The sequence below is a fragment of the Diabrotica undecimpunctata genome, chromosome 7 (genome assembly GCF_040954645.1).
Source record: "Diabrotica undecimpunctata isolate CICGRU chromosome 7, icDiaUnde3, whole genome shotgun sequence".
Lineage (NCBI taxonomy): Eukaryota > Metazoa > Arthropoda > Insecta > Coleoptera > Chrysomelidae > Diabrotica > Diabrotica undecimpunctata.
Genome location: NC_092809.1, coordinates 204,056 through 224,279, shown reverse-complemented (window position 1 = coordinate 224,279; position 20,224 = coordinate 204,056). Strand labels below are relative to the sequence as shown.

Below are 20,224 nucleotides of genomic sequence, written 5' to 3'. Positions count from 1 at the left end.
GTAGGATGCTAGCCTCGCAAGCCGGTGGTCCGGAGTTCGAATCCCACCGCCGGCAAGAACATCTAGACATTTTAAAAATGTCTATAGGCCCCAGGCCGACTCAGCCTGAATAAAAATGAGTAACTTGGGTAAAACCAGGGGTAATAATAGACGGTTGAAGCGTAGCACTGGCCATGTTACCTTCCTTGTATACCGTAGGCCCTAGATATAGCAGACTACCCTGCTATACTCCCAAAGCCGCGACAGCGGTATAAAACGGGAGACTATTATTATTACTTTTTAGTAAATCGATATAGTGTTTCAGTAAATCAATAGATCTACTGAAAAATCAGTAGACCTGGTAACCCCACGAGAGGTAGTAATGGGCAACTTAAGGGGACCAAAACACGCGGTCACATCGAAACACTTTTCAAAGGTTTATTAAATGAACGTTACATGTCCTCCCTCTTTCCTTGTCTAAGCTCGAAACATTAACTCTATGAGTAAATATTATAAGACGACTAAAAGCTGTTAAAAATGGCAATTTCTAACAGTGCTAAAGTCCTCAAAAACAGAATGTAGCACCAGCTGTTCTATTATTCGGTCATTAAAATAATTAGCATCCTAAAAAGATTGTTACAATATATAAATTTTTAACAAATTCAACAATAATAAGATATATTATGTAACCATGCTATAGGATATACTTCCACGGCACATACTGTATGATTTAATTGGTGAGGTCACATCACAGCAATGACCATAATCATCGCTTTTTATAGAGGACGATAACTGATTCGCTTGAGTTTTACACAACCCGATATTTGGCGGGAAATTATGCCTAAACTGTAATTACTCTCAGCGTTTGTATCTTACAATTATTATTCTTGGAAAAACTTTATATAATTAAAAAAGCAGTGCAATATTAACTTGATTTTGAATTAAAGCGAATATTTCTGTGGAATGCAATAATTTTATTAACAAAAAGGTACATTCTATTAAAAAATATGCATTTGGTGGCTTTTAAAATTAATCTTTTATGTTAGCTTGTTCAAATGTAGGCAATTTGCAGTTCTTTGTTGCAGTTATATGCGTATATATCTTGTTGTTTGTTTGGATTTGTATGACTGCTGACACTAAGTCCATTCGGCAACATATATCTCTCATACTGCAATAATCCATTTATGTTGTTGTTTTATAACTAAAACCGGAGAATCTATAAAACGTATGACAATTTAACTTGTATTTTGATAATTGTATACACAACAATGGTGATTTTTTAATTTTATATTTTTTTTATAGCATTTAAATAAATCATTTTTACCAATTATCAAAATTCAACAAGGTATATGGCGTAATTTACATGTCCGCTATATTAGTGAATGATATAGAGATCAATAGTGCCTTTTTAAGTAGTCTTTTATATTCAAAATATTAATTCAGTACGAACTATTTCAACAGCAAAGTACAAACAGGTCTCTCATTCGCTCTCGGCTAGATTATGGATGCTTTGTATACATGTCAGCATCAAAGTCTCATTTAAGGACTTTTGACATTATTCAGAATACCGCATTACGAATATGTCAGGTGACATATTGAGGTAAAAGGTGAACTTCCCCTTTCGCTTCGCAGACAATAACTTCTTCTGATATACTTTGCTAAAGTATCTTCAAATCAAAACAACCCTATTTATAAGCTAATATACAAACCCTATAATTGTGAGCCTAACAATAAATACCAGACGTTACCTCAAATTTGACTTCCCCCTTTCACCTGTTGATTTTTCAATAACAGATACTCATATACTTTCATCTACTCTTCCTTGGATTAATAGCATACCAAAAATTAACCTTTCGCTTAATAATTATCACAAAAATGAAACCAACAGCCAAATTCTGAGGCAATCTTTCATAGAGCTGGTCAACACAAACTCATATGACGAGATTCTCTACACAGATGCATCTAAATCTGAGACAGGTGTCGGATATTCTGTAACAACTTCAAATAGTATAATTACTATTTAAATGGGAATAAGCCACAATTAAAGGTTAAAGTACGTTTATTGAAGTTTCAATTTCAACTTCGGAAATCATTCTCCGAAATTTTTAAAAAACAAAATTTCGTCAAAGAGATTTAATCATCGTATAAAAGCAATAAAATGTAACCTTATGACCTGTTGTATACAGGAAGTGGCTAAGGATTCTTCAAAAAGAAGATTCAAAACGACGAGTTTGAATTTAAATTTGTCACATAATTATTTCCCATTTATTTCTGAAATCGAAGAAAGATTTAATAAAGCAATGATTTAATAGAATCCGAATTATTTTACAACGATAAATTAAAATACCACAAACAAGGATTTTCCAAAAATATTTTAAACTTAGGTACCAAATATCCTGTCATACATTATTTAAAACCTAAATAATGGAACTACATAAATACTACAATAACAAAATTTTAATTATTTTATCAATCACCTCCACAAAGAAAATATATTAAATCTGGCAACAAAGCTTCAATTCAACAAACCATGCGCTCTAGCTCTGTTCTATATTTCGTTCCACTCCAACACTCAACTCCAACCCGTAATCTTATCGCGCCGTCGCAACAGAATAAATTTTGACGTTTATCCACTTATCACACGTGTACATTGGCAGTAGGTCAATCAAAATTCCAAAAATGAATTAACCACTTCATATCTTAACAAGAGCTCCATTAATTCGGTTAAATTTCTTCCGCAATGCTTATCCATAATGTTTACAAATAGTGTAATAAAATTATTAGTCGTTGTTTTAGTACTAAGACAGTGTGTGGCGTACTTTAATGTTGATAAACAAGAAGAATGTTTTTGCCAATTATCCGGTAACATTGATGAATGCACCTGTAATATTGATACAGTGGATCATTTTAATAATATCAAAGTCTACCCCAGGTTGAAGAGTTTGCTACTAAAAGATTATTTTAGGTTTTATAAGGTAAGTTTTTTTAGTATTTTGAAAAAATATTTCTACTGATATTCTTGGGATACTAACCATAATACAAACTGATACATCCTCTGGTTTTTTTTAAAATTATTTAGATTAATGGGTGAATTATGAACAATAATTATAAGAAATACAGTAAGAAGTAATATAATTTGTTCCAAATGCAAATAAATTTAAGCAATAGTTTTTTGTTTAATTAATTACAGACAGAAGTGTAGACTTTCATAAAATGAAAACAGACACAATGGTGAAAGTTGAATATGTGTTAAAAGACATGAATCCACAATTGAAAGACACTGTGCATAATTTTTTAATAATTATAATAAACTATGTATTAAGGGCATAAAACTAATGTTTAAATGTATGAAATGTAGAAAATATTGATACAATTTCTCCAGCTTATTCACACATCCACTAAATGAAGAAAGTAAGGACAGTATAGGTAACTGAACATATAAAAAAATATGTTTTAATAAAAACAACAGCAGCTTGTTTGTTGTAAATCTATTTCGATAATAAAGAATATCTATTACACAACTTGTGCAAATGATATAAGTGTGAATAGATGAAAGTTTATAAGGATGGAATAATGTAGAGTATAGGAAAGATTTTATACTTCTTAAAAGAATTTTCTAAAAAGAAACTCTAAACTGAACCCTAAATATGTGATTGTTAACTATTGATTCTAAAACAACAAGGTTAATATATTACAGTATCATCTACATAGTGTAGATGAGAGAGTGATTGAGTAATGTAATTAAGTTCCTTCTTCTTTTGGTGCCATATTAGTTCCTTCTAAGATTGACAATTAGATCGGTGAGTTGTTTGTTCTTCAGCATGTTCTTGCTGATAAGCTGAAGGGTTCTTTACTGGTGTCTCCTCTAAGAATATGCCCTGCGTACGACATTTGTCTTATTTTAATAGTTTTTAATGACTGGTGAACAGCATTTGCTAGATTTAACACAGCTTTGTTAGTCTGCATTACTGTCCAGGGTTTTCAGAGGATTCTTCTATGCAACCACCTCCAGAAGATTATACTGTATCAGCCTGCTGACAGAGTCTCTGTCTCAGTGTCATGTAACAACACTGACCAAATATAGCATTTGATCATTATTTGACATAATTTTAGGTGTAAGCTATGGATACAAAAGAATGATTTTATTCTTAGAAATGTGCGAGCTATTACAATTCTATCTTCATCTTCACTAAATATTGTTTCATCAAAAAAACCATAATTAGAGGCAGCTATGAAATTGACTCTCATAATTTAGTTTAAAGTGTGTATACATGTATTTCATAAATAATCAGAAAATTAAATATAAATGTGGTATCTAATACAGCAAAAATAAAAAAATACTGAATATTAATTCTATATGGATGTCAAAGTAAATAGTGAATGACAGTATTCAGTCTCAGGATGCATGGGTGGATTTTGTTATTGTTAATTAATTAGTTTTTGATTACAAAGTCTGTAAATTCTGTGTAGTTTTTCAGAGATATTGGTAGAATTGGTTGAAAAACTGCAACTGGGCAATCATCCAAACATACAACTGAAAATATTGACAATGTTGAATATCAAAATCCAAAAACATCCACTTCAATAATAACCTTACAAAAAACTATCATGCTATTAAGTGAAATATTTTCAAGAATGTATTGTTAAAAACTACTGATGATTTGCCAATTGTTGATAATTTGTTTGATATATAAATAAAATTCCCATGTTTATTTTTTCACAAATTATTCTGAAATTCCCCAGCTAATCTTAATTTTATGGGTTTTAAATGAAAAAGTAATGTGGTTCAAGTGCTTATAAAAAGTTTTCATATAGTATATCATTTTAACTGAGTAGGTGGATAATATTTGGGTAACATCTATTGATTGATTGTAGATAATATGAATTTGATAAATTAAAAATATTATCTCTGTATTATCATCTTTATTAAAAGAGCTGTTTATTTATGAATATATAATCAGGAGATTCATATAGTGACTTATTTTGAACAGTGTTTTATAGATTATATATATATATATATATATATATATATATATATATATATATATATACTTGAAAATTACACGGGCTCTCTCTTGTTATCCAAGTTTGACGACGTTTTGGCAAGGTAGCATACTTTGTGTTAGTACTGGAAGTAAACTGACCCTTCTGGTAGGCAGTTTCGTATATAGTTTATCTTGAGGGCCCCTTCTACCTATACACAATGCCAATCAAAAGAATCTTTGCCAAAAACCGTTGAAGAAGCGCGCCAAGATCGCGGGAGAGTCAGTTTACTTTAAGCACCACCAAGCAGCCTTACTACCTGACTTGACAATGACAAATGCGACCTTGCTAAAACGTAGTCAAAACAATGGTTCTTCTCAGAACTATAATTATTCAACGCAGTGTCAAAGCCGGAAAACTACAGAAAGCAGATATATATTCATATATATAATTTCATTACGATATTTGTCACTATCAAAGTCAAGTCTCTAATAAACAAAAAAATTTAATTATTTAAAACTATTATTCTGTAAATTTCTTTATACTTTTATAATATAATATAACTAGTTCTGTACTATCACTTAATGTAAGACCACATTTTGTTGGTTTTTTCGTTGTTCTTGGAAAGCAAATAAAATTAGATTTAATGTTAACTTAGATATACCACAAAAAAAACAGTTTGACAACCTTTTTAAAAATGAAATCGTCGCGTATTTTTTTACTTTAAAATATTTTGTGCAACGCAAGTTAATGCATTCTTTATCGGATACATCCGACTAAATAAACACTTTCTCAACGGACTCAATGTTTTCCGCACACTATATTGCTGCTTCAATAAATATGCCTCACTTAGTCACTTCAACTTCTTGATAAAGCGGAATGGTAGTAGTAGTAGTATTCAGATGTCCTGTTATAAATAGTTGTACTTGATACCCATTCCAGAATTCTTGGAAGAAGATAGACTTTACAGGATACACTTCGTTGATCTGTTTATAGAAAACCCACCCATACCAATCTTTATTTGCATGCCAACTCTCATCATCCACCTTCACAAATTAATTCAGTCATTAATACCCTTGTCTCCAGATCAATAGGCCGTTGCGATCATGCAAGTAGACCCGCTGAGCTCTCTAGTTTAAAACAAGCCCTCATCCAAAACGGTTAACGCGTAAATCACATAAACAGGATCATTTGCAGACATCAATCTCCCACTCAATCTCAACCCAAAGATACCCTCATCATATGAAAGCTTTTCTTCCTTACATCAAATTTGTCACTGAAAAAATCGACAAAATTCCTAATCAAGAGAAATACAGACAATATTTACCCTAGGTTTCAGCTCTAGGTCTATACAAATTATACCTACTGGACATACTAAAAGAACATGATAGTATTTAAGACCCACTGACCAGAAAAAAATAGATCACTGTTGAAAAACACTATTGTTAAATGATTAACCTATTAAATAAATTCAACATTTCAACAACATTCAAAACAATTAACACATTGAGATCTATTTTATCTAAAACTAAAACTAATAATGAACAAGAAAGAACAAAGAATTGCATTTATAAAATACCTTGTGAATGCGATCAGTTTTATTTAGGAGAAACTTCAAGGCCGTTAAATGTTAGAATAAATGAACATCAATCTTGTATTAAAAATAGAGAATTTGATAGATCTCAAATATGTAAACACGCATGGGAAAACGACATAGGGTTCAATGGAACGATTCAAGTATAGTCCTAAAAGAAACAGATCGTAAAAAGAGAAAAATCAAAAAAACGGCTCTAATTATGCTAAATCAGACCAATTGTGTCGCAAATTAATTAAAAAATTAATTATTAATTTATTAATGTTTGTATTTTGAGAACGATTTCCAAAGTGGAAATTGAAACGTCAATAAACTTATTTTAAACTTGAACTGTGGCATATTCCCATTAAAATAGTAATTAGATTAACCTATTCTAGAACTATAAGTTTAATTGTTCACATTGCTCTTCGTAGCTTAATGCTTCCAAGATAAAATTTCTCAATTGTTCATTGTTTCTTTCCTCAAATGAAAACCAAGTATCTCCATCACCAATTTTGACTGTATAATTCCTGAATATATTTAATTCGTTTGGTACCGAGTGCTGGGTATAATTTTGTAGAAAACTTTCGTTGAACCATAAAATTTATAAATTACAATAATTGCCTTCGGTATTTTAGACTAAGATGTGATTAAAATTCAGTTCAATTTATTTGTCTTTTTTTTTCATTATTAAAACAATTATTTTATGGTGTCAAAACAATTACTTATATAATTTATAAATCGTAAGTTCCTACACACTCCCATTAAAAATATATTTATAAAATCTCCCACATGGGATTGATCGAGTTTCATGTTACACTTTGATAATTTTTATTTAAACTAGGCATTCTCTATTATCAAAAAGCGCTTTCATGGAACCGAAACCATCATATTATTGGTTAAAAACTATTTCATTCTAATTATATAGGAACGACTGACGATACTGGTGTCATTTTTCCGCGATGCTCGCTTCTGTTTGTAGGTATACATTAATTATATTCGTTACTAGTACACTACGTGTTCGTTGTTTTCAACATATTGTTAAAAACAATGACAAAAGTCACTTTTTAAGTCATCTTTTCGGCAGGATGGACGAATGCCGATCGGATTTTGAAAACGTCGCCCATTTTAACAATCTAAAAGTGTATCCTCGATTGAAAAGTCTTCTAGAAACGCAGTATTTTAAGTTTTTTAGGGTGAGTCAATTTATTAAATGCAATCAAAATTTTTTGGCACGTTGCTTCATTAATAGCACAACCAAAGACAAAAAAACATTCAACCAGTTTTCTAATTGCAGCATCAAACTATATGTCAGTAAAAGCAACAGTGATTGAAGAGACCATCTATAATAGTTGAGCTTTCATATACCAGGTACTAGTAGAGGTGGTTTTCGTCAATTCTTTACAAAGTTTCTTTATCGTTGCTATTTGAGGTTTACCACTCCCTGACTTCTTCCATTAGTCCCGAGACAGTTGTGAAATTCATTATTAGCCTAATTGATGTTATAGATATAAATTGTAACTTTACTGTAAATGTATGCAACAAAAAACAATAAAACAAACAATTGTTATCACGATTTTTACCGTTTAAGTGACGCAAATTACTGGTGTTTAAATTCAAAACACTAAAACTCCTTATGCTATTGTAATATTTTTATATTGACTATATTTTAAAACTACAATTTTATTTAAAAATATTTTATCTTTGACGTTAATATTTCCATCTTGAAATTCGATATGTCAATTATAAAGTATTTTTAATTAATTTACAGTTTATTCTTATAAATTGTAGTTGTTAAATATGAAAATCTTAATAATAATGTAAATCTTGTAATAATAATGCTTGATGAATTTAAGGGCACTTTATTTTACGTTGCACTGTTACAAAGATATTTATTTACAAACTTATTTAACTAAAGCTAAAATATTTACTAAAATTATCTGCTAAAAAGTTTACGTGGAGCGGGTGTATTTTTACACAAATCTCGAGAGGTCAAATGTTACGTTAATCATTAGGTCAATCATTATTAAGGTCTAAATTTTGATATTATTAATTTGAATTCCTGCATTTTATAAAGAGTATATAAATGATAGATTTTACATAAAATAGGGTTGTTGTTATTATTAAGGAATAAAACAAACGACTTAACTCAACAATATATTACACCAAGAATTGTAACCAAATTAAAAGATAACTGGGCACTAGCAGAGGCAGCAAAACATTTTAACATAAGCAGAACCACAGTTTTTCTATTAATAAAAAAGGTAGGGAACAAGAAACTTTCGAAAGAAAGTGAGGGTCTGTAAGACCAAAACTATACTAAATTTAGGCATTTAAAAATAAAATTAATATTTTATAATATCTCCATCAGCATTGATAACAACTTGTAGTCTTCGGTCCATCTGCGTGAAAGGAACTATGAAATTGTCTTCTTCAGAGAGTTCTTCCCAAACCTGTTGTATACCGTGCCACAGCTCTTCAGCATTTTGAGATATAAAATTATCCCGATACAACCGTTTTATAATAACCCCCCACACATTCTCGATCGGGTTTAAATCTTGACTGTCGCTGGGTTATGGTAAGGTTTCGATGTTGTTATTCTGGAGCCACTGGTTTATTATATTTGCAGTGTGAACAGGACAATTATCTTGTTGGAAGATAAAATTATTTTCTGGATACAACTGTTCTACACTGAGAAATATGATGTTTTCTAGAATATTCAGATAAGTCTGCTCCACAAACCTGCCATCAGTACTCCATACCATTCCCATTCCTCTAGATGAAATACATCCCCATACAGTGGCGTTAAAATGACCAGCTACTCGATATCTATCAACATAAAGAGGATTAAATCTATTATTATCTGATCTGTACACCCCAATTTTGCCCTTTTCAGAAGATTGAAACATTTTCTCATTTGTAAATATTACCCTGTCCCAAAAATCTTGATTTTGTAGCTGATGGTTTAAAGCAAATATAAGTCTTGATTGCTTCTGTTGTGATGTAAGAGCTTGTTTTTTCGCTGCAGTTTGCTGCAGTTCGGTACCTAAGATGCGATGCTTTAATTCTGCGCCAAACTGTTGTCTTTCTTCCCGGAAACTGATATAATTCTTGCAGTTTTCGTATCTTCAAAATAATTCTCTTCTAATCTCTCCAAAAGCGTACGATCTTCATGAGTTGTAAATATTTTTGGGTCTTCCAGAACCTTGCTTTCTTTCGAGAGTTACTTGTTCTCTCCATCTTTTATTAATATTAAAAACTGTTGTGCTGCTTACTTCAAAATGGTTCGCTATGGCAGATAATGACCAACCATCTTCTAATTTCGTTACAATTCTTGTTTTTAGTTCTTTGCTAGTACGTGGAGTCATTTTCTGAGGTTGACCAGAATAAGTTATCTGACAAATTTTAAGATTTGACAGTGACAATGACAGTATGTCAATAAAAAGTATTTATCCTTCAAAATACACTGCTCAATTTTCTACAAAGAACGGAGTCTGGTGCCGCTGGGATGACTATCCCACGTGAGGATCGACAGAGGAGTCTGTGATGTACCCACTGTCCGGCACGGGGACCGAGAACGAAGTCATGCCGCTCCAGTCCAACATTTTATAGCAAAAATAGCCACCAAATTTCAACAGTTTTAAAGAATTTTAAAAATCCCAACAGTGGGTTCTAAAAAGTCACTTTTTCTATACATTTACAAAGAAACTGCATAATAATAACAATAAAAATAAAAATTTATTATCATTTTACGAGTTTCGAGAACAAATAAACATTATTGCCCAGTTCTAGGTAGACAATTAGCGAAAAACATTTATGACCAGTTGTGGTCGTAAAAATTATAACTTTTTATATTGAGAGGAGGAGAATTGGCGGTAACATAATATCGAAGTGTGTTTAGATACCAAAAGAAACAACCTGTTTTAGCAGGCGTCTCAACGGAAAACGGGCTAGAGAAAAAACTCGTTTTATTTGAGATGAGATATAAATGAATAAAATATATTTTCGTGTTTTAACAATAATTGTAACAAAAATAATGAGGTATTGGTGATATGTTAATACTTTAACACTATGCGTGAGTTGTAAAATGTGGACTTAATTTTTTATTAAACAAAATATGAAAATATTTAAAAACTTCAATATTTTCCTCCTTTTTTCGCATATTATATCTTAAGAACTATTAGTTTTAGAATAATTTTGTATAGGACATAAAAATTGTGTAATTAAATTTTACATAAGTAAGACAATGTTAGTTTTAAATCTTAAGAATTATTATTATTATTGAAAAAATACTAAAACACAAAAAAACAGTTAATAAGTAGGTTTTTTATAAGTTTATTTTTCAGGTTAAAATCAAACTTAAGACCTTCATATTCCGGGAAAGAAAACTCTTGTTTAATCGTCACACAAATTTTCATTAAAGTCGATTTAATAGTTTTTGTAAAATAATTTTCCAATCTATTTTTTATAATAATTTTCAAAATTATGCAGGATAAAAATTAAAACAATTGAAATGCATTCAAGATTTCAAACCCGTTTTGAAAAATTAAAATCCATCGATTAGAAGAGCCTAGGGAATTTTTAAAAAAAATTGTTTAAATTTTAGGCTTATAAAAAATTTTAATAACTTATCAATAGCTGATCTATTTTAATTTTCGAAACAGATATTAAAAGTGCGTCGAAAGACGCTTCAAAAAAGAAAAAATAAGATGAATCGATTCATTAGTTTTGGAGTTATGATCGGTCAAAGTTGACAGCGATTTATAATAAAAGTATAAAGTTCTAAGATCTGTTTTTTAAATAAAAACCTTTAATAATCAAAGCACTAATTGGGTAAAAATTTTCATGAGTTAAAGACCACTACAAGTTGATTAATGTGAATTAAAAGTGGTCAGTTCGTCAAAAAATTGATCCAACTATTTTTAATATTTGCCACGAAAGTATTAAGTAATTATTTGATATTTTAGGTAAATTTAAAAAGACCATGTCCGTTTTGGGTAGACGATAGCAAATGCGCTATGAGAGACTGCCACGTGAAACCTTGTCCTCCAGAGGAAATTCCAGAAGGACTCAAAGGAAATTCACACCAGAAAGTAGTACCTGTAGGTAAGGAAATAATTAGTTTTACATCTATTTAATTACTAACAGCTTTGCTTAAACAACATAGCATAAGCACTGGAAGGAGACACTGGATATGGAATACAGTTTGTAGACAACTTTTTCATATCCCTTTTTACTAAACTTAACACAAAATCAAACTGAAGTTCATTCAAACGGAAGAACTGTGGACACTTAACATCATGTCCTAATAAATGGTTGTTTATCAAAATTTTGAAGTATCCTCGTTCTTGTATTCTTTTAAATATTGCATGTTTTTCTAATCTTGGAACACTTAACATTTCTTCGTCCTCTTTCTGCTACCAGGTATTTTAACAATAATTGTTCACTAGACAACGGACAACTCACTAATCAAATCATCGCTTCAACAATCAAAGTTTTAGGTATTTATATTAAATACTGAATCATTTTTAGGTCCTCATCCTAGTGATAAGTATTCCAAGCAGCAAAACGAAGGCTGTGCAGCACATCACAATGAACTAGATTACTTAAATAAAACAATTTCGGAAAAACTTCAAAAAGACATGCAATTGTGGGAAGCGTACGACGACGCCCTCGATAATTTTTGTGATATAGACAACAACGACGAAAACGCCGAATATGTCGATTTGTTACTTAATCCCGAGAGATATACAGGGTAAGTAATTTTACCGACATTTTATTTTAGGATCAACAGGCTTTCAAAAGAATTAAAAATTAAATTTTTAAAATAATAAACTTCTTGCATTAGTATTATTAATTAAATGGATCGTTTCAAGAACAAAATATGATTGAAACGTCAGATGTTGGTAGTTCAGATTTCTTTCCTAGGTGGAGTAGCCTACCGGACAAACACTGAATTTTCGTCCTAGCCTTTTATATAGATAGATGTTTAAAAAATATATTCACATTTTAGATATTCCGGTGAATCAGCCCACAGGATATGGAAGAGTATATATTTAGAAAACTGTTTCCGGCCAAAAAAATCTTTCAGTTTTAATCCGTATATACAAAGCAACAAGTTAAATGAACTTTGCTTAGAAGGTAAATATTGTTTATTTTATTTTCTTGAACCGTAAGTTTATATTTTTTGAGAAGACTTTCAGTTATTATTAAAGGCTTTTTAATTTAGTTGATGTTTCGACGGGTATTCCTAGTCTTTATCAAAACTATATTTAAATTGATTGATTATGTTTATCATAGTGTTACAAAAAATTATTTTTTTATTGTATATCAGACTGACCTTTTATTTACACAATTTTTCTATTGGCTCATTTTCTCATCCGACTGTGCTCTGACCATCTACTGCTCGTATTCTTGGATGCTTCAGACACCCCTGTTCTCCTCAGCTGGTGAAAGTTTCACACACATTAACGCAGCTACAGTTTCTCCAAAATACCTCCTGGATAAACACCTATCCCACAGGAACACACTTTCTGACTAATCGAAAAGGATTTTCACTTCACCGATTGGCACTACATATATGCTACACCTGTTTTCCTTAATACAGGATGTAAATTCCACTTTGAACTGCTACCACTCCTTTGGCTTGTAACACAGATACATCAAACACTGTACACAATTTTTATTTACAAGCAACTCTGCTCACTTTTACTGCAGGCTATGGAGCAACAAAACAACCAGCTTCTTCAGAATTTCAGAACACATTAAAATCGCCTCCGGGCATCGCAAAATCGGCTTGGCGTCGTTACCTTCCGCTTCTACCAATCAGATTCCATCATCATACACTCCACACCTTAAATTCCAATCAATCACATTCAATACTTTCTCAGTGACTCGCTGTCGTCATGACCTTATATCATTTGGTATTTCCAATTTCATGAATAATCCCTTTCTTTTTGTTTACAAGTCTCGATGTAACAATATAACTAAACATCAAGATTATTATCTACCCTATATTTTACTAAAAGCTTTCTCCTTACTTTCAAAATTCTGTGTACAAAAGATTTCTATTTTGTGTTCAAAGAATTCCTATACATAGTCATAGGCCTTTGACATAATCGTTTATTAAATTCTTTTTCAGAGAGAGTTTTCTACAGATCAATATCCGGCCTTCATGCCAGTATCAATGTCCACCTGTGCTCGAATTATCTCCTTTCTAAAACCAATGGCTTCGGACTGGGCAAACCTGAAGCGAAATGGGGACCCAATTTGGAAGAATTCCAAAAGAGATTCTCACCGGAAAATACTAACGGAGAAGGACCGAATTGGCTGAGAAATTTGTATTTTATTTATCTGGTAGAATTAAGGGCTCTAGCAAAAGCGGCACCGTACTTAGAAAAAGAAGGGTATTATACAGGTAAGTCGCATTTTTTTCATAAAGATGTATTACTCTGTTTTTCTTTTCTTTGTCCTACAACGTTTTGGAAGCACAGCTTTTTTTATCGCGGGCTAATGTAACGATCGCGCGACCATACACTACATGGAATAGTAAACGCAGTCCCATGCGTGTTTATTAATAAAATTTAAAGCCATATTTTGACTTTCACCTTCCTCAGATCATCGTGAATACCGTTAAGGCGGGGTCTTTCTGGATATTTTCTGACATATCTCGGCTGCCTTGATTTCCGTTACCAGGTTAGGTTCTCCACACATTATGATCAGATCTATGTAGTTTATCCTCACTTCTTTGCCTAACGATCTAAGTTTCTGACACATAGAACACTATAGGTCCTACTACTACTTGATTATACTAAACTTGTAGTAAAATATACATAGTCGTTAAACATAGGCGATAAACAGCCCAAAACCTACTAAATTTTTGAAGCCTACTAAATTTTTGAAGTAAGTTAGATCTCAATGAAACTTTTCATGTGAGTTCCAGGAAATTTTGTGAAGAAAAATGATGATGTGGAAATGAAAATTGCGTTATTGAACAAGGAAAATGCATTTTCCAAAGTGCATTTCGAAGTGATGAAAAATGATAATTTTGTAATTCGGAAATAATTGACAGAAATCAGTTCAATATTGCTACTTGGGGGTTTTTGGGGTCACTGAACATGAATATCATGCCGACGATGAACTCTAAGGCACCTAGTGCACCTGGACCTCGTCTCCTGGAATTTATTTTGGAAAATTAAATACAAAATCAGTGCGAACTCCGTACTTGGGGATTTTTGGGGTCGCTGAACACTAACATCATCTCGGCGATGACGTGTGAGGCAACTGGTGCCAGGAAAGGGCCTCGTCACCTAAACTTTTGTGTATATCACATACAAGATCAGTGCAATCTCATTACTCGGGGTATTTTGGGGTCGCTGATTACGAATATAATAACGTTGATGATCTCCGATGCACAAACTTCAAAAGACCAGCCCTTTAATCAGCACAAGGTGCCTCGAACACCATCTCCGACATGATGTTAGTGTTCAGCGATTCCAAAACCCCCAAGTAACAATTTTGCACTAATTTTGTATCGGATTTCCAAAAAAAAATTCCAGGAGACCAAATCCAGGAGCACCAGCTGCCTCGGAGAACATCGCTGTCTTGATATTTATGTTCAGTGACCTCAAAACCGCCCTAGTAGTAATATCGAACTCATTTTCGAACTACAAATTTATCATTATACTGTATAAACGTACTGCTTATGCTAACATAATAAACAAATCCACTAACAAAAGTAAAACAATGTGGAGTATTGTTAAAAAAGAAACCTATAAAGAAAATACTACGTCCAATCTGAACTTAACACCAAAAGAGATTAACCAATACTTTACGAATATAGCAGCCTGTGTATACATAAGTGACTTATTTATATTGTGACATGACATGTAGTGTTTATTATGTAAAAATTTAAACGTATCTATCTATTGTATGCTTTTAGGTGATGAACAAAATGACTGGGATACACGAATGGCGATGAAAGACCTCCTGAAGGTAATCAAGTTGTTCCCGGATCATTTCGACGAGACTACGATGTTCAGGAACAGTGAACAGGCACGAAAACTGAAATATGAATTCAAACAACACTTCCGAAATATTACGAGAATCATGGACTGCGTCGGGTGCGACAAGTGCCGCTTATGGGGCAAACTGCAGACCCAGGGGTTAGGCACTGCTTTGAAAATACTCTTCAGTGGGCAATTCGACGGGGTAGAAGGCAAGAGGACATTAGACGCGCATAATAAGAAAGAATTTCAGCTACAGAGGAACGAGATTGTATCGTTAGTGAACGCGTTCGGCAGGTTATCCAATAGTTTGTACAAAATAGACGATTTTAGGCAAATGCTCAGCATGAGATAACATTTGAGCAAAATTTGGAAGTGTAGTAAATTTAAAAGAAGCTACGGTACATTCTGGGATACAGTATTAGAATATTTGAAAGTGTTGCCAAAATATTTATTAAATTTAAATACAACATGAAAAATTTGTCTGTTTAGTAAGAGTTGTACACATATTTTTTTAAACATATTCAAAAATATTATTTACAAGAAAAATGTATACTAGTCAATACAAGTAGAACAAAAAGTCATATTATACTGCAGGAAGGAAAGGTCTAAATAGAACATAAAATGTTTGGAGTACCTAGTACTCGCAAAAGTTTATCAGATATTTATATATTTGTAAATACACTATCTCCGAAACAGTAATCTAGCTCTTTTATTGTTAATATGAGCATATTAACAAAATATGCTCATAAATTCTTTTAACATGAATCTGCTTGTTTGTTCCATATACATTTATCCGAAAAAAAGACGACAATATTCATATATTTTAATTGATAGATTTTCAAAAAATTAGAAATATCATCTTACATAGTTTACAAGATGGTTTTTCAATAAAATCTTTCAAGCCAATCTTGCATAAACTATATTATTGTGATACTTATATTTTTAGTAAAATCTACATATTGTGGAAACATATTTATTACATTCACTTATTTCGCTTTCTATATCTTTTCACAATTTGTATATTGATATAATATGTATCTTCCAAAAAATGTCACTTATCTGAGATTATAAGCCGCATTTTTAACAGTTAATGGTCAATTATTTATTAGTTGGAATAATAAAGCTATAATGTAAGAATAAAACACTGAAAACTTAGTGTTCAAAACTTCCACAAAATTTATTAAAATATTAAATAAAAATAAAATATTTAATAAAATATATTTATTAAAACTAGAATAGGTTGAGGAGGGAAGAACTGTTTGTCTCAAGTTGGTCATTCAGAATTATGTCTGTATTTTTTAATTTGTTAATTTCCATAATTATTTTGGATGTGAATAATTTGAAATTCGTCATTAAAAGAATGATTATGATCGAGAAGGTGAAGTGCGTATGTAAAATCTGTTTTTCTATTATTGAAAACCCTTTTATGTACTGCTAAACGTTTGTTAAAAGTTCTACCAGTTTGACCGATGTAAGTTTTGGGACAGTCGCCACATTTAAGTTTGTATACACCACTGCGTAAGTGCTTTTTATTTTGGCTCTTGTTGTTTTTAGTATATTTGCCCAAGTTGTAGTTTGTTCTAAAAGCTGGTGTTATTCCTTTCTTTTTTATGTGTTTGGCTATTTTTGTTGATATCTTGTCTATGTAATCGTGCAGAAGGGAATGGTGGTGGAAATACTAATTTTTCTCTGGTGGTGGAAATACTAATTTCAGTGCTTTATGTAGTTTTTGAATTGGCACAATTGCACATTTAATCGCAAATTTTTTCTTCGTTTGCTTGCCGAAGTATGGCAAGAGAAACAAGTTTTTTTTTATTTTTGATTGCTGAGAAACATGGTTAATATTGGAAAAGCCTTTATTCTATTTAAAAAGTCAGTAAGTCTACAGTGGTAGAGTATAATAAGTTTTTTATAATTTTTATAAAAAATTATGTGATAAACATAATTTTTTATGCAAAAATCGGAATTCCATCTCTTCTTCTTTCTCGGGAACTCCTTAATGCACATTTTGGGCGTCTGAGTGATTTTTTGTACCCATCTCTTCCATCCCTTGGTCCCTAGCTAGTTCTTTCATTTGTTTTCCTTTGTCTCTGCCTATTTTCAGTGATTGTTCCAACTATTCCATCCTTGGCCTTCCCTTGCTTCTCTTCCCGTATCTCTTGGAGGAATTTCACCTCTCAAATTGAAATGTTGTCGTTTTTTCACAGATCCTTATCTACAATACGACATTTGAATTGAATCCGTTATTTCGAAAAGGACATAAGTCCATTGATTAAAGCTTCCATTCCATCTCATTAGAAAGGGGCATAAGTCAAGGACTCGTGCCATTTTCAAACAGACTTTTTTGCGTTTTTTGCCTTTTATGTTGGTTTGAAGATGTTCCCTTTTAACAGAAAACATGTAAAACGCTTCAAGAAATAAAATAATATTAAAAAGTCACGACGACTGCATTGTGGTAAATGTCAAATGCGCGAACTTTAAAAAATCGTTAAGTTTTATGAAATTTTTAATTTTCGGTGCAATTTTCTTAAATTTCCTTGACGTAAGAACCTTTTACACGGCATTAAAAAACTTAACATAAAAACATCAAAAAAAAAGAGAATGAAATCGGTAAAGTCGTTCTCAAGTTATGGCGTGACATAGTGAAATAGGGAAAAAATTTATATAACAGGTGACCTGACTTTTTCTTTTAATATTTTTTGTTTATTTTGTAGAATTAAGTTGTCCATTAATTATTTCGAAATGTGTTGCATGTACGTAGTTGACCAATAACTTATTAAAAATGATGGTTTGGTAAGACATTATACCAAAACAAATTTAGGACATCTTTCACATTTTCTGTCGATGAAGATAGTCTTAAATTAGCTGTCAATTAATCACAGAACAAAATATTTTCGTTGGCAGTGTTGCCATGTACTTATAATGTACATAATATGTTATATACTTCAAATAAAAATAGAGAAAACTTTTAAAAAGTACATTTTTATTATATTATTTTATGGATTCTGCAATTTTATAATTTATATAAAATACAAACGAATAAATATTTGTTTCTTTCGATATTAATTGCAGTTAATTATTAGAAATTGTTTGGCAATTGTTTTTGATAGATTTGCGGATAGATTTGGCAATAGATACAGAACCCTCAAACCACCTGTTGCCAGATTGCAACAGATGTCTTTTTAACTTTATTATTTATACTGACGTTTTACTATTTACTTTTTAAAAACTGTTTTAAAACTATTTACTTTTTATTTTATTGCTTTTGATTGCATATGTTTCATTTTGAATATTACAACAACACTGCCAAACACCAATATTTCGTTCTGTCAAACTCATTTGAGGCTATCTTCATCGAGAAAAAATGTGAAAGGTGTCCCAAGTTTATTTAATAATAATTAATTTGCTGAAAAAAATGTTGTTCTTATTCAAATGTTATGCCATATTTATCCATGACATTTTTGCTTAATTAATTAGATTAAAAATTGGGACCACTGACTTTAAAAACTGTAGTTCTTCAATTATTGATGCGGCATGAGTCAAAATTATAATATAAAAATATATGAAAGTTGTATGAATCAATAATATTAATCAATAAGTGAAAGGCAATTATTTTCCAATTCAGCAACAATAAAGTATTTTTGTCAACACATTTTGGTCAATAATGGAAAACAACGTTGTGATAAAAATCATGATTCAGAAATAATACCAAAATAATTGTTAATCATATATTAAAATAAAAAGAATAATAAGCATAACCTTTCCTTTGTTGATCGTTTAAAAATATACAATATCCTGCAGACACAATTTTGTAATAGAATGTTTTAAATTTTGTTTTAGAATGCTTTAAAACATATTCGGAAAACAAGAGTAGGCGCTTTAACACTTTAACTGCCACAAGTACCATATATGGACACAGGCAATTTTAGTTCTCTGCCATGTGTACATATATTGGACACAGGTTTAACACCGTTTCGAAGGGATAATAAACTGAAAATTAACTATGCATTAAAGGGTAGATTAATGCTTTGAAGAAGTTGCATGCACGCATTTTCTTTGAATTTTGTAACTGGCATTTTGCTTTGGTTGATGTTATTAAAAATAATTAGAGCATTTACCAGTGAAGTACCAGTAATCATCTCATCTCCCACTTTTTTGTACCATTTGACAGACTTTCGTAAACAGTTTGAGTAAGCTCTCTTTTGATCTGACATGTCCACAAACGCTTTGCGTTATTGTACTCGACAATGGCTGCAGATTTTCTTTTAGGACCTTCCCTATGCGTTACCTCTATCATATCGTCTCTATGTTTTGTTAACATAAAAACTATGTCTCTCTTCTCACGCTACTTCATAATTACAATATTATTTTTGTTTTGTTTGGCAATGATCTCCCCTTTCTTGAGTTTGGCTTCTACAACATCTTTGAGAAGCTTTTTTCGGTTTTTCTCAACGTTCCTATAAGATGAGTGGATCTAGTTTTCAAAATTTCAGCGAGGTTAACTGATGTATACCAGTTGTCAGTAACAAGAGTCCTAACGTTTAATCGTTTCTATAATTTATGACGTTTTCCTTTCACGTAATGTCGAAAAGATAACTTGCCTCTAAATGGGATCATCGTTTTATCAATGCAAAAAGTTGAGCCTGGAATCATACATCGATGAAAATTAGTCGACATAATT

The 20,224-nt window shown here is 31.4% G+C and overlaps 2 protein-coding genes across 2 annotated transcripts in view; one reads left to right on the top strand and one right to left on the bottom strand.

Annotated features, from left to right (window-relative positions):
- Swip-1 (EF-hand domain-containing protein D2 homolog Swip-1) overlaps positions 1–20,224 on the bottom strand; it is an 81,433-nt gene that overhangs the window by 11,827 nt on the left and 49,382 nt on the right. The window lies entirely within an intron of this gene.
- Positions 2,549–19,064, top strand: Ero1L (endoplasmic reticulum oxidoreductin-1-like protein). The gene is made up of 6 exons (XM_072536574.1): positions 2,549–2,954; positions 11,503–11,641; positions 12,068–12,290; positions 12,549–12,676; positions 13,677–13,952; positions 15,477–19,064. The coding sequence occupies exons 1-6, from the start codon at positions 2,733–2,735 to the stop codon at positions 15,893–15,895; spliced, it is 1,407 nt and encodes a 468-aa protein (XP_072392675.1). The 5' UTR covers positions 2,549–2,732; the 3' UTR covers positions 15,896–19,064.

Bases quoted from the DNA above. Each gene is read 5' to 3' on its own strand.
- Ero1L (XM_072536574.1), top strand. From the start codon at position 2,733: ATGTTTACAAATAGTGTAATAAAATTATTAGTCGTTGTTTTAGTACTA. The intron at 12,291-12,548 runs GTAAGTAATTTT...TTCACATTTTAG, and splicing joins AATCCCGAGAGATATACAGG to ATATTCCGGTGAATCAGCCC. The intron at 12,677-13,676 runs GTAAATATTGTT...ATTCTTTTTCAG, and splicing joins AAATGAACTTTGCTTAGAAG to AGAGAGTTTTCTACAGATCA.